We start from the raw sequence: 15744 nt of genomic DNA, 5'->3' as shown, positions 1-15744 counted from the left end.
CTTCCTGCACATCAGATTCATCTCTCTTCATCCTGACTTGTGTCAGGTCTTATTTTCTGACTGCTTGTCTGTCTTACCAGCTTGGGTGAAGCAACCTGTTGCAATAGCTGAACATGCTGGATGACTGAGAATCCATCGGTTGAGTGCACCCTTGTTTCGTGTGAAACCTTTTGTCTTGGATTCGCGATTGAAAATCTGTTCAATGACTTGATCACATGCTGTCATTGAAAATGGATGATCACATGATCGCTGTACAGCAAATTCACCTTCACAAAATTTCTCATATACATCAGGATGTGCTTGTGGTAGAGTTAACATTTCCTGCAGATACATTGGAAGATAACGTGAATAATTGACTTTCCCATAGGCAAAGTACCATGGTAACATCTGTCGTATAGCAGCTAGATGTAAATGCCAGTCCCCTTCACGTGTACCTCTGATGAATAGGAGTAGTAGCTGTACCATGTTCAAATACGAACTCAAGAAAGCATAATTGACATTGCTTTCACAGCACCTCTCTATATGGTCTGTGTATTTCTGTTGTAACTGCTTCATTTCTTCCATATTCACTGCATCAATGAACGAATGGGGATAGCTGTCATGAAGATCAAGAAGGCTGGCGACTACAGGTAAATGTTCCTCTTCAGTCAAGCTGTCAAGGAACTCATTAAAGCGGAGACGGTGCATAGCCTCGGCAACCAGCTTATGGCAGCGAACACTTCGGTTGTAATGATGTCCGCTCATAACACCATTGACTGAACCTTGGGCTAAAATACCAGACTCTATCATGATATCCTCCGAGCCAGCATCTCTGAAGCGCTTTCCTATTGCAGATAGAAATGACATCGCCGTATGAAATTCTCCAAGACGCAGTATTAAGCGTTTTGTCCGTACTCTTCATTCTGCCATCGGATTTCCTGTGCCTTTGAATAAATTGTCAGATCCATATTAAGTACCACACTTTGCAGACAGAGTTTATTAGCGATGTCAACACTTGTACTCAGTACTGTGTTTATTGTGGACTTCTCTGTTGGACTGGCATCTATCACTGGTAGGTAGCCAATTTTGCTGACAGGCTGTATGATATTGCCTGAGAGTTGCTGATTGAATCCAGTCCATGACGGCAAAGTCACATTTCCTTCCTCGACCTAATGATGCAAACATGAAAAAATCAAAGTGCAAATGTTAAAAGAAGAAAGAAAATATATAAATAAAAATAAAAATCATGCGACATTTAAGTAATTGAAGATATGTCAATACATACGGTACCTGCACAGTTTTGCAAATCCAAATGCCAAGTCTTTAGTAATTGGGACATCAATCATTCTATCCTGGTTTTGAAACATGCAATCAGCATCTGAACCTATTAGATAGGTAACATGAAAAATAAGTTATTGTATTGAACTTGATATTCCAATAATAAGAATAATAATAATAATAACAACAGTATTTCATGGTAATAGTACAATAAGAAAATGACAATTAAATTAGCAATACAACAACTTTCATAAAATGTAATTAAAATATTAACCAACAAGGAAATAAATATAAGGGTTTCAACAGTTAAAGGGACACCTTTATATTGGGGTTAACGAGACTATGTATGAACAGTAATTGGTTTGATTGTTTACATATTGTTTAAACTGAGAAAATGCAACAATGATTGAAATTTAGGATGAAGGGGAAGGGCAAGTAAGTCTTTGTGCAAATGGTGCGATAATATGGCAACATTTCACGAGTGTGCGCTTACAATACTTACAACCGTAATATGAGACCATGACATCATGATACGTAGTGACTGTGATGATTATTGTATTTCACAATGTACAACCTGACGGTGTAGGGCCATGGCGAGGGCGACCATGGTACTCAATAATGTTGCTTGTTGGAGCGGTAAGTGTCCTTTGCTTTGACTTTGTAATGGCAACGGCAGTTGAAAGGTTGTCAGCTGTATTAGCTTCATCTCCAGTGTTCCTTTGAATTATGATTCCATTGGTGTTGTGAGTTGTACCTTTTCCTACAATATTATCATAATTGAAATATACCTCGTAAGAAAATAAAAGTTAAAATGTGTAATTACCTCCTTGTATTAAAACTGCAAAAAGTAAAATCACAGCAAAATATTTAACACAAAGGCTTTAAAAAATTTAGTTTTCATCGCGTCTTGGTGTAAATCATAAGCTGTAACATGGAAAGCTAATCACAGTATGTGTACCGGTGTCTGAGTCTACTTACCACTTAGAGTTTCTTCACCAAAATCATTATTGTCCCAAACTAAGGTGGTAAACACTTCTTGACAAAATCCAGGTGGCAAACCATCACTGTGAAGTTGTTGTTGTTGAGCTAGTGCTGTGTCATGCTCTAAAACCGATGAATGTGAAACACAATGGCCCAAACCATTCAGCAATCCTATCAAAGATGAAGACCCTTTCAAATGACGCACTGCCATACCGAGAGACAAGTGTTTTGGGGTGACTTTCCGTCCTCGAGATGACAAGAAGATTAAGTCCTGGCAGACTGATAACAATCTGTTTTCTACAGCTGACGGGACATCCATGCGTTCACTTGTAAGAGAGTCCTGTGATGTGCCAGTACACCAAGCTAGGAAATTGAACAGCTTTATTGGCACAATACTTCTACTTTGCTGTATTGTAAGGTCTTCTGCCCTTGGAGGCCAGTTATTAATGCCCTCAGTTTCTTCAAGAATACTGTGAATATTCATTGCAGTGTGGATCATCTCAAGCCTTTCATCTTGGTTGTTGTTATAGCTTGTTGTCATTGACTGTGATTCCATTTCATTTCCACTCTCTTCACTTTCAGAATCTGTATTGGTAATATTCAAGATATGATAATCTGCAGCAGAATCTCCTCGGTTAGCCATCAGTATTTCGCATTGGCGATACTTAGGTCGAATAAACACTAGTTTGTCACCAAACCTTGTTTGCAGTCTTTTTTAGTGACGAGTTTTTGTCTTCTTCGTCATTGATCATTTTAATAAAGATATTTCTCATCACATCCATTGCAATGCACTCTCTGCCTTCAATGATTCTCTTCTGTACAATTTCATCACAAAATTCTTAAAGGATGGGGCATACATGATACCGCTGTCTTCCTCTGCTTTCTTCTGATATGTGTAAGTTACACATCTTGTATAACTTAGGTAACATGATTGGTGATACTTAACTTCTATACTGACCAAGTCTTGACCTCGCAGTTGAATCAACAGTTTCTCGTCTTTCCTATGTTCCGCAGCTTTAATCAATGTATGCCCATCAGTTTCACATGAAGTAAGTCTTTCATTTGTCTTCTTTTTTGTTATCGGGTCCCGTCTTTGTTTTCGACGTCTGCACAAGATGCATATCGGTGGTAATACATGTATACTTCGGCGTTTTGCTGCCGAAATGGCGGTGGAAGTAGGATTGGACCGCAGGTGTCGCTTTTTAGGAGAAACTTGGTATTGACCATCATTATCAACTTCCGTCGGCTCACTTGATTTGCTTGTTAACAGCGTTTTCCGCACAGTACCTTTCTCTTTGCGTTTCTGTGCCTGAGTAAGCCGGTGTTTATCTGTAAAACGCTGATAGCATACACGGTGGAAGCCCGCCTGATCTCGGCATTCAGCGCTTACCTGCAGTGCTATTTCCTGCTCCAAACCATCAGAATCCTTCCATACTTCAGTACATTGAAGCAATTTAGCCCATGATTTATCCGTGAAGGAATAAACAGGCTCATTTCTTTTCTTCTTCGCGACGTGGCATACACACTGCATATTGGCAAGGGCGGCCATCTTGTTCGTCTATATAGCGCATTGTTTGATTGGATCACGTGATTGAAATGTCATCGAAGTCACCAATGAGAACGTTTGTTGCTCTCGAGAAACAAACTAATGACCTTTTGCCCCTATTTGCATCTACTTCGTTTTTTGGGACTTTTTGGTTTAATTCTACGCCCCTCTCAGGTAAAGGAGGTTGAAAAATTTGTTTTCTATATCTTTTGGGCAAGTATTTGTCATTTCAATCGTTTATAACTTCCAAATTCGATTTAGTTCCATTTTTGAAACGATAGATCTTGTCGGCCCATAGACTATTACGCCCGAGAACTCGAAACGACCAGGGCCAGTGTAGTCTTGGAGGTAACACAGCAACCTGTACGCTTCATAATCAGTTGATTTTCTCTCACAATAATAAGGAAAGTACTTAATTTGGCCTCAATGTTATAAGAGATCAGGGGGCAAAATATTTCTTCCTGACTCCAATATGTTCGTATCCATTACTTTACATGAAAATTCAAAGCGGGCGCCATTACTGCTGAACTACTTAGAAGATTACGTAATGGCGTTCGCGAATACATGCATACCAAATAGTATACGTTGTTTATTAAATTAAGTGTCTTGGTACTTTACTCCCATCCTCTTGCCACGGACCCTGAGAGTTTCAGCCCTTTCTGTCTACTACCTTATGAGCTGCTAACGAGGTATTTGGTCAGGGCGATAAGCCCCCCCCCCATCGGTGATCGGCAGAACAAATTAATGAAGGGGATTAGGGAGGGAAATTAACAGATATAGACTGTTTTCTTTGAAATACTATACAGAAAGCTAGGGTAAAGTGATAGGCACACACACTAGACACAGGTAAGGCTTGTATAAAACTCTAATGAAGCAAAGTTTAATACAAGATATTTATTGATCATATTCATAACTTCTAGACGAATATTGCTCACTAGACCCTGTGCACAAAGAGAAGATAGGATGCACATGTAAAATAGAGACATTATTCGGAAGCTTTATTTTCACTCTGCCTTACAGTCATTTTTCAATCCAAGCTGAAACAGTAAATGTCTATGGCCATGCTACAGCTTCATTTTTCTGTTTGTTCTTTCCTTCTCCATCTACAAGAAGCCTGGTCGCTGGTACGATATATTATATATCCTGGCCATATTTTCTGGGCAGGCAACTTGCTTTAAAGCTGCAAGACCAAATGCTGCAACCATTGGATTTACTCTATAGATGAAAATACAAGTCCTAGAGGACTGGCAATACCACTGCTTAACTGCCAATCCAACATATTTGTAATCTTACCTTCTGAGGCTGTACTCAATGTTCCCTGTTTTCCATCAGCATATCCTTCAAATTTATGTTCTAATTCGGTCACTTTATCCTCAAGATCTTTGATCAGCTTCTTCTTCTCTTCAAGTTCTGACTGCAATTTATCTCTCTCCAACCTGTTCCCTATTCGTTGACTGACCATTGAGTGCCCAGTGTACTCTAACTTCTGTGTCAGTTCCTTACATCTCTCTTCCAACGTAGCCTTCTCAGCCTTTGCCTCCTTCAGTTGAAATTCTAATGTTGACCTTTCTTCCAGGGCTAAAATGGAAATAACTATGTCAACAAATTTCTCTTTCTCTCATAAATAAAGATATGGAATGAGAAATTTTGACACCACATGAAGGAGGCTATGGCTGATAGCAGATTTCTTTTGAAGGGAAATGTAAGGAGCTGTGCTTCATAAGTAGTCTGCCCCAGGGGGTAGCTTCCTTCAGAAGAATTTTAAATTTGCTCATTTCGAATCTTTATGTATGTATTGACAGAAAGAGAAATTTGCTCATTTACACAAATAGTTAATGTAAAATATCTGAACTTATTTATGTTGCTTCTAGTAATCACTGGACAAAGGTGCTTCCACATCGGTTTATTTATATCATTATATGAGCAAAAACAAGTATGCCATTCTTGATTGTCTTCAAAACTGCAGTCATAATGGAAGTGTGACTAAAGATCAAAATCGATTGTGCAATGTGCTCTAACTAGTATGTTATCAACAGTAAACTTATAGTTACTTAATTTCCACTTTCAACGGTAGCTCTTTACATCCTAAATACCATTACCTTTTGGAAACACTATGGTATAAACACTTGTGTTACCAATGGGAACAAACCTCAATTTCATTGATTGATCATTTGTGAAATGAAAATGCTTGAGTACAGGCTATATCTAACATCACTGAACATAATAAGCTGTCCTCTTATTAAAGCTACATAGTTTCTCAAACATTATGAAAAAATAATTGCATGCAATGTACGCGTCCAATGAGAGAAGAGCAATTGAAAGACAATACGTCATCTGCGAAGGGTTGTATGCAGACGCGTACATTGCATGCAGCTGATTCAAAATGGCCGGCGCTGGGTTGGTGTGCCCAGTCGATTTCAGGATGATTTCTCGCCAGTAGCATAGGGTAAGGTATTATTTTACGCAAAAGAGACCAGTCGATCGATTGTTTATGCAACCATCTGACCGTTGGCCAGTTTTTATCCCCGGAAACGCTCGGAGTTCGTGAATTTCGCTGATTTATGAAATCGGGCAGTGAAAAGCTTTCAGACCTTTACTTCCTGTTTGTGCAGCAGTGGACAACGGTCCCAAGCCGGGCCCAAGCCCTGCAGAGCTCTACAGCCGCTCGGTTAAGCTAGCCGACATGTACAGTAATATCACGTACCATTATTCTTTATTAAATAATCAAGTCATGTAGACATTCTACACATTGATGATTATGCAGTGCGTTTGCCGGGCCAAAGCCAGGCAGCCATAGCCATTCGTATATAATGCTAGTCAACATGCAGGCCTATAAACCAACACTAATATCACGTACGGTGATTCTTTTATTGACTAATCAAGTTGTGTATAGACATTCTACATATTAAATATGATTATTATCCCAGCAATGTGCCAAGCGCCTGTGCAAAATACTGATCAATTTGATTAATCAAGACTGCAAAACGGTTCTCATTGACTGTCAATGATAATTTATGTGCAGAATACTTTTGACTGGGCATCTTTCAATTTCATATAAGAAGGGAAACTAAATACTTCATCACAATCTAACACTCCAATATTACAATCTAACTTAGAGGTAATATACTTTTCACTATCACGACATTACTGGTCATTTCATCAATCGTGAGTGTAAATGATTACAGCTTGTGGTTTTACAAAATTGCAGAACAAATTCTTGCTAAAAAGCATTATCTACTTGCATAGAGTCAGCATGATCTGTCAATGTTATGAACTTAAATTGTCATGACAATAGCATAGTGATACCAATACCCTGTAAATGTGTGGTTTCGGATGCTTTTCCATATGATTGCCATGTGAGCTAATAATTTACACGTTGAAGCTGTCATGCACATTGCATTTGTATTTGCAAAGTTTTTTAATGTTTTTTACATTGAATAACATTGGTTTCTGTTTAATACATATATAGTATGCATGAGAGAATTTGAAGCAGAAAGTGCTTTTGTCCAGTTCTTGATAATTATTTTTGTTAATATTAGTGTAATTAATGTCACTCGCCAGTAAACGTCAATCATTACTTCGGTCAACCCATACGCTTTAATGCCTCTACATCTCTTGAATAATTCACCTTGACATATAAATATGTAGCCAAAGTATTTAGAAGAATGCTAGTACTTGTAACAGCACTTTTCAGAAAAAAAGTCAGAGTAAGACCTAAGTGGACGCTGGGTGTCAAAAGGAAAGCAATAGAAACATATAAAAGCTATAGGTTTTTATCCATACTTGTTGTATAATAATCACAAACTTGATGCTACTTATCATACCATAATGCTTGAGATAAACATAGGTCATTCATCAATTAACTTGATGTTCAAATTTTCGGTATTCAGCTTTGATATTTTGCCTACGTATCGTACAGTGAGTCATACATAGATTTGTAAATGAACTAATTGTGATATGTCACACTCTTAAAACTTCCATATCATCATGAAGAAATGTGAGTACAATGTAAACATATCATGCTCTAAAAGATATTGTAGCTTAGCAGTCTGATCAAATTTAGCAGCCTGATTACAGAATTTCATTAACATACAAATAAGCTATTAATCAGTAATTAAATGGTCATTAAATTTTTGCCAAAGATACGGTTACTCCAAGTGTAATCAACGTATCCAAGTGGTTCAATCAATTGCACTACATTCAGTTTTGATACAAGATGTTGTTAAAGAATCTCTGTTAATATGCACATGAGCATAAATTAGAATATCATGCTCATCAAACTTTTACTACAACTCCAGCAATAGCAACACAAAATTGGTGTACTGAATATAGATATAAACTCTCACCGTATAACTTAAGAGGGCACGGCAAACAATGAGATCCACATACAATCCCATACAAGGCTAGAACTTAGAGGTAGTCCGGTGTCCACAAACTACCAATTTTTCCCTGGGGCTACCAAAATCCATGAAATGATAGCCCAGGCGGACTACCAAAGCCTAGGACTAGACATTAAGTCATAGGCATGCCATGTCCGGTCCGTCTCTTTTGGACCGGCTCAATGCAGTCAAATACAGCTGGACACAGAAAGGCAAGACTATGGCTTTGTTATGCAAATTAAAAGAAGAATCTGTGTTGAAACTTTGCAACAAACTTTCAATATCAGAATTGGATGACAGGCACAGAAAATGATGGCTAATGAAATCACAGTTTCATTGCATTTGGATCAAAATGTATCAATCACAATCACACTGATATTAGCCCTGCTACAGTGGTGCTGAGGAGGTCGTGGTCATTGTCATGGCGACTACCAAAATTTGCATACAACTCTGAGAATCAAACTGTTGTCAATAGGTCAACAAACTGTTGAGTATCACTGTTGTCCATTATGCCTGTTTTCTCTGGGTATTAAAGGTGCAAATATTCACATCAAAAGACTAAAAAATTCATTTTATGTGCAGAATCTTTAAAAGTAGCTTTTTCTTGTCCTTGCATGGTTAATGAAAACATATACCTAAACTAAAATATGTATGGGCTACCAGCCCTTGTCAGTGGGCTAAAAACTTAAGAAAATGGTAGCCCAAGTGGACTACCAGAGAAATTTTAATTTTGAGCCTGCCATAATATCAACCACAGCACATTTTGTTTTGTAACTTGCATTTGATTGATCAGAATTCCTATTTGGAAAGTTTTTTGGCCAAAAGAATATGCCCAAACAAAACTGCTATACTATTGTTGTATTACCATGGCAGTTAAGCATGCATTTACAATGCAATTGAATTTACAAATGTAGACGGACAGTAACTGTGTTTTGCTGGTAAGATAAGAGTGACAAGAAAGCAGATACCTTTGAAAACAAGATAACAGACACAAAGAAGCCCTGAAAGTTACAGAAAAGGGGAAGTTTGAAGGAAGGAAGATTGCTTGCACTGAAGCATTGACGGTCTGTACACACACATTTATATATACATGCAAGTTGGCTCAAATTGGTCACTTATCAAAGATATCAGGGACAAACAGAGCTGTATGCCGAAATAATGGTGGTTGACAACAGTTGTGTACTCTGCACGGTCGGACTTCCCAATATCACGGGCTTTCAGAAAATATATACTTTGTTGGGGATTTGGACTTTTTATATCTGAGAAACAGCTAAATATCTGAAAGTGTCTATAAGGTATCTGGCTACCTTAAGTGAGACAAAGGAGCAATGAAACAAAGGGGTTTGACCTCCTGTTACATAACAAACAGGAAGTTGATATCTCAATGATTTCTGCTCACGCCCTGAATTCATTCTATGCTGGTGACTAGAGCTCATTTGGTTATTGAATTATTAAAATTAAGATATTGGAAATTAATGTTTTCTGTCATAACTTTGGGATACATAGCAGCATCGAATGAACCTATCATCTGAAACAAGAGCGATATAAAGCTGCAGCTCAAAAATTTCCCGAAGGTAGACCTTAATTTCAATGTGCAGTATGCTTCTGTTGTCTCAGGTATTCTAGTTCAAATAGATAGTTGTTACATGTCGGTTTGTATAATATATTATGCATCTCCTCAATTTCCTGCCATTCTTTATGATCATAGACAGAAATAAAGTTACGCTGTTCAAAATGTATATCAATTGCAAGTTCTAATTCTCCTCCATAACAAACGTTGAAACACCTGCTATTTAGCTTGTCTTCTTAGCGTCTATATGTATAAAATGCAATTTTTTATTGTTAACATTTTAATTCTAGTCCAGGCCAGATTTCATTCTATAATAACAATGTATATGCATGTACTGGCTGAGTTCAACGGGACGTTATAATGTTCCTATGGGATTACCATAGGACCGTCTGATAGGACGTATGGTGTTATTATTGGACTACTATAGGACTGTCCAATAAGACGTGAAATGTTCCTATTGGACTACTATGGAACTGTCTCATAGGACACAGGTGCGCATTCATTATTGGACTATCATGGGACAGTCTCATAGAACATTTTCCCAAATAATATTGGATAGTACTATTGGAGTCCTGTTGGACTGATTGCTATTGGAGCCCAATGGGACTTTTTTGTAAGGGAACAGTTGTGCAGGTGCAACATTTTCAGTAGCAGTGGCTTCCTTTTCAACCTCCTGTGGTTTGTGAATGTCCTGTTTGAGCGTTCTGAGCAGAGTGTTTGGAGTAATGTCTGTATTTCCCCTGGAATCTGCATGTGGAGAGAGTTTTATGTCTTTACTTTGCTGTGATCGATATGTCAGGTGACGAAAGTTATGTCTAAGTGCTCCTTTTGGTGTTTGCACAATGTCTGAATGGGGGGTGCCTGCTGCACGAAGAACAGTTGCCGGTATATTATCTCCCTTAACATACACCTTGTCTCCTGGACACAACGAGGAATGTCGTAGTTAAGTTTCTGATGGTTTCTCATCTACTCCTCCTTTGCTCGTAATGCATCATTATTGAGGAGGTACGGTATGTTCCAGTTTCTCAGGTAGGATTGGTACAGTGCTTGTATTCTCCGATCGAACAATAGCTCTGCTTGTGAATATCCATTTTCTTGTGGTGTAGAACCATAAGCCAATGTAGCCATCCACTGTTTCCAGCAACTTCTTGACTGTTTGCACAGCTCTTTCAATATCCCCATTTGATAGAGGGTATAGTGTTGACTACTGGTTACGTGTGCAAAGTCGTAGCCTATTGCAAATTGCTTGAACTTTTCTGAGGCTAACTGTGGACCATAAAGATTACAAAAGACCTCAAAAGAGGGATAAAACTGCAGCAAGTGAAAATGAATCTAGTCTCTGCGATTTGCAAGTGCTTTATTTCCCGCTGGTCGGTCAGTATTTTACTGTATTTTTTTTAATTATTGCAGTTTTTATTCTCTGCCTTTTAACAAGTATTGTATTTCCTGCTGGTCGGCCTATATTTTACTTACTGTGGACAGTTGTCTGACATTACAGTTGCTGGTACACCATGGCATGCGAAGATAGATTTCATACATCTGATGACTGTCAGTGAAGACATAGAGTTGAGTTTCGACAACTCCGCATAGCGAAAATAATAGTGCACAAGTGTACCGGTATGTTACGTTGATCCATTAAATTTGAGATGATCAGTGTGACTATTTGCCATAGACATTGTGGGAATTTGGTTGGAATTGATGGTTCAGCTTGATCAATCTGAATTTTCACACATGTGTCTCAGGTTTTCACAAAGTAGATGATTGCGCGACTGAATCCACGCCACCATATTGCGGCTTTTGCACAAGCATGACATTTTGTTGTGCCCTGGTGACCTTCATGAATTCTTTGCAGTAATCCATCTTGCATCTCCTTTGGAATAACAAGTCTACAACCTTTCACAAGCAGTCCGTCATAAGAGGTTAATTCTCCTCTAACATGCCAATATGGTTTCACGATTAGGGCTAGTTTCGACTATTCTGGCCATCCAGCTTTGATGTAGAATGTGATCAGCTGACAAGCTGGGTCGTTTGATTGACAGTTGCAGATTTGTTCAATGAGCGATAATGGTGCTGGTATTCTTTGGTACACAGCTTTTACATAAACTGCAGTCTCCTCTTTGAGTGCAAGATACTCTGTTGATGGTGATTATTTCATCGGCGCAAGTGAGATAGTATCAGCAGTTGTCATATTTCCACCTGGTACATGTGATATTGAGTATGAGTATCTTTTAGTCTGAGGCAAAAATGCTGGACTCTAAATGGTAAGTCTTCCAAATTCTTCATCCCCAGCGAGGGTATGAGTGGTTTTTGATCAGTTTCAACATGAAAGGGTACTCTAAGTAGGTAGTTGTTAAGGCGAAGACATGACCATTTAATAGCCAGTGCTTCCTTGTTTATTTGTGCATACATTTGTTCTGTGCTGGACATAGCTTGTGACGTATGAGCCACAGGTCTCAAATGTCCGTCAGTCTGTTTCTGTGCCAGAACTGCACCGAGGCCGTATGCTAACGCATTGGCAGAGAGTAACGTCTCAGACTGTAGGTTGTACATGGTTAGTACCGGTGTCATACTTAGCAATGATTTCACTTTGAAAAATGCATCGTCTTGCACATCACACCAGTGCCATGCATTTTTCTTTGATAAGAGGTCTTTGAGGGGCTTTGTAGTCTCTGCCAAGTCGAGTGTAAGCCTTTGAGGATTCGTTGCATGCGTTTCTGGAAATGTTCCAGTGCTGATGAGATGCCGAAAAGTAGCCTGTGGAATGCGAATCTTCCGAAGGGAGTCATGAAAGTTGTGAGTAACTGAGATTTCTCTTCTAGATCAATTTGCCAGAACCCACTGTTTGCGTCAAGTTTCGAGAATACCTTGGCTCCCTGTAACTGTGCCAGAGTTTGGTCAACCAAAGGTATGGGATGAAGTTCCTGGTGTACTGCTTGTAGAGCATGCGAACACATTCTGAGTTTGCTTTCAGAACAATAACCATGTCTGCACACCAGTCAGTTGGCTGATCGATTGGCTTGATTACTCTGAGGTTTTGCATTCGTGTCAGTTCATCCTTGACCTTTGACATGAGCGGTTATGGAACTTGTCTGGGTGTAGTAATTGCGTATGGCCTAACATCATCTGTGAGGTTGATTTTATATTTACCCTCAAGTTTGCCCATTTCTGTGAATAACTGCGGAAATAGCTTTGTGTATGTCATGAGTTTATTTTGTTGCTCAGAGATACAACTGAGATTGCAAGGCTCTGAACAAAATATGTAGTGCTTCGATAGCTGGTCTACAAAGTAGTACCAAGTAGTGCTTGGCTAAGGTGTTTCACAACATAAATGTTTTGACATTATTGAGCTGTATGTTTACGACCACTACAGTTTGAATTCAAGTGCAGCACTCCTTGAATTTTGCCAATAGTCTCCAGCTTGGTTTGTCCTGGTCCATAAAGTACTCTACCTTTGGGCGGAAGTTTGATCGGTCAAACTTTCACGTCTGCAACCATGTCAATCTTGAAGTGTACATTACCAGGCACCATTTTACAAGTGGTATAGCCACAAACTGATGACGTCAAATCGCCGTACACAAAACACAGACGCCTTGTAATTATGGCACTGTGTATTGTGTATGGCGATTTGACGTCATCAGTTTGTGGCTATACCACTTGTAAAATGATGCCCATTACCATTATACAAAGTCTTAGATCTACCATCTAAGGTTTGCCTTCTGTGGATTTGACTTCACCCAAAATATTCTGAGTCAAATTCAGCTTCTTGTAGAACGTTCATTTGTTTGGATTGGCTTGGATAGCCCTTAGACCTGCAAACTTCTGCAAAGTGACCAACCTTTGAACATGCGTTGAACGTTGGGCCCTTTGCTGGACGGTTCACTCTGTGTGTGTTTGGTTGGTTTCCACACCATGAACATCTAGAGTCGGAATTGTATTTGTTGTTCTGCTGACTGCTGAATCTTTCCTGGTGCCCTTATTACTAGTGCCTTTGATTTTTTTATGAAATCCATTTCCCTTCATTTGTTGGCTCCATCATTGGTTTTGTTATTTGCCCGACTTGACTGCATCCATACAGTACCAGAATCACATAACTTGTAACCGCATTTTGCGGTATGCGGAAAACATGCGGTAACATTGTTCTCTCCTGCAAGGTCTGCAGTATACACATATTGACTGGCCATGAGGGCAACAGCATACGTCTGTACCCCGAGGGACTGTGAGTCACCCCCAAAAACAGTCTGTTTTTGGGGGTGACTCACAGGCCCGAGGGGTTAAAGACGTATGCTGTTGCCCTCATGGCCAGTCAATATGTGTTTTGTAACACACCTCATCCGCAGCCATGCATAAGAACGCACCATACACAAAACTTGTAGCATGTAATATGTTATACATTTAATTGAACATTAATTCAAACTTCAAACCATGTTACATGGAATTCAAACATTACAATAAAGTCATGCTTCAATCATAGAAACTCAAACTTAACAGCAAACTACTTTTGTTTGCAGTTTATCAGTAAATGCAATGTGCTGATCACTGTTCACTTTGATGGTGATGAATATGTACAACACACCCATGGAAGTTGTAACTCACAGTTTTACTGTTTTTAATTGTTGTTGTGACTGAATATTGATGGGAAACAATGGAGAGTTGGTGAGATCGCCAAGGATGTGGTCTTCTTGTGATGGTGTCAAGATTGGAGAGCCTGGTGTCGGCGCAATTTGAAGGGGAGGATATTCTTCGGATGTTGACGGACTTCCTTGGATTTTTGAGGACAGCACCTTACTCATCTCCCTCTTCTTCTCTTCACCAACCCTTGCATACTGGCGGATACTAGTTTCAGATTTGTGTCCGCTGATACTCATTATATGCCTTGCTTCAAAGCCCTCATCATCCAAGGTTGTGACGGTTCTTGCACGGAGACAATGATTCGTGTATATACGTGAACACTGCGCTTCCATTGAAATAGATTTCATCTCATCTCCCAGTGTATTTTCCCAACTACCATGTTGTCATACCAGATACTTGCATCTACGCCAAGTTTGGTCATCAATTTGGATCTCTGCCACATAGCTTCACATGATGGATTCAGTCTCTTTATGTACGCGTCGAAAGACATCAGCGGGCAGGTGTATTTCCCCGGTGTTTCATACATTCTACCTTCTTGGCTAGCTTCGCTGTCATCCATTCCACAACGGTGATTCTTTGTTTGCATATCCCGGAAAATGAAACGTATCTGAGTCCCGTTGAATCCGTCTGTGTGCAAAAGTGCGATTTCGTCATGACACGGAGATTCTCTCGACCGCGATTGCATAAATGAATCATGATATCGATAAAAACCTTATTCTGCAGGCCTCGAGGCGTTGACTGGTCGACTGCGGAAGATGACATGATTTTCGCCATGTCCTCTTTGGTGATCGGGTGTTTGTGTTGCACGGAGCCTTTTCCTTCCGCTTTTAATTTGACGAGCATAGCTTTAAATACTTCGTTAGCAGCCTTGAAATCATCGTCGTTAACGATATCAAAGTCTGATGACTTCTGAAAATGGCGCTGTAGACCATATCTGATGCTTAACATCGATTTCTTCGCATAGAGTTGACCATCATTACGACGTAAGCTTGCGTAGAAATTACGTAGCAATTCACACAACTCTTGGCGTTGGAGCGGTTCGGCAAGAACAAAGTTTTCCAGACAGCGTCGCAATACTTCTGCAAAACGTTCAATGCACCTTTAATTATCGTTTTCGTCCGTTTAGAGTCCTTGCTGGAAACCAGAGCATTTAGTTCCTCTTCAGAAAGTAGGATAAACCGAGAAATTTCTCGACTATCGTTTCGCTCGGCCGCAGACGACATCTTTGTTTACATTCCAGTTCGCGCATGCGCCAATGTTTTTTTGACGTCATCGGGCATCATTTTTCGGAACTGATGCCTGGCAGGCAACAGTTCCGACAAATGATGCCCGATGACGTCGTTTACGTGGATCAGCACAAAAAGAACGCATCCCACGTGACT

At 39.5% G+C, this 15744-nt stretch overlaps 1 protein-coding gene across 1 annotated transcript in view; it reads right to left on the bottom strand.

Moving 5' to 3' along the window:
• The window catches only part of LOC139127657 (uncharacterized), a 43973-nt gene extending 29279 nt beyond the window's left edge, over positions 1-14694 (bottom strand). The window contains exons 1-3 of the mRNA XM_070693570.1: positions 14335-14694; positions 13569-13650; positions 5078-5362 (exon numbers count right to left, since the gene is read on the bottom strand). Of these exons, the coding sequence (XP_070549671.1) occupies positions 5078-5362; positions 13569-13650; positions 14335-14694 (727 nt within the window). The remainder of the gene's footprint in view (positions 1-5077; positions 5363-13568; positions 13651-14334) is intronic.
• Positions 14695-15744: the final 1050 nt, after the last annotated feature.

The sequence above is a fragment of the Ptychodera flava genome, unplaced genomic scaffold, assembly GCF_041260155.1.
Source record: "Ptychodera flava strain L36383 unplaced genomic scaffold, AS_Pfla_20210202 Scaffold_34__1_contigs__length_2629520_pilon, whole genome shotgun sequence".
In the NCBI taxonomy this organism is placed as follows: Eukaryota; Metazoa; Hemichordata; class Enteropneusta; family Ptychoderidae; genus Ptychodera; species Ptychodera flava.
This window is presented reverse-complemented; position numbering and strand designations above follow the sequence as displayed.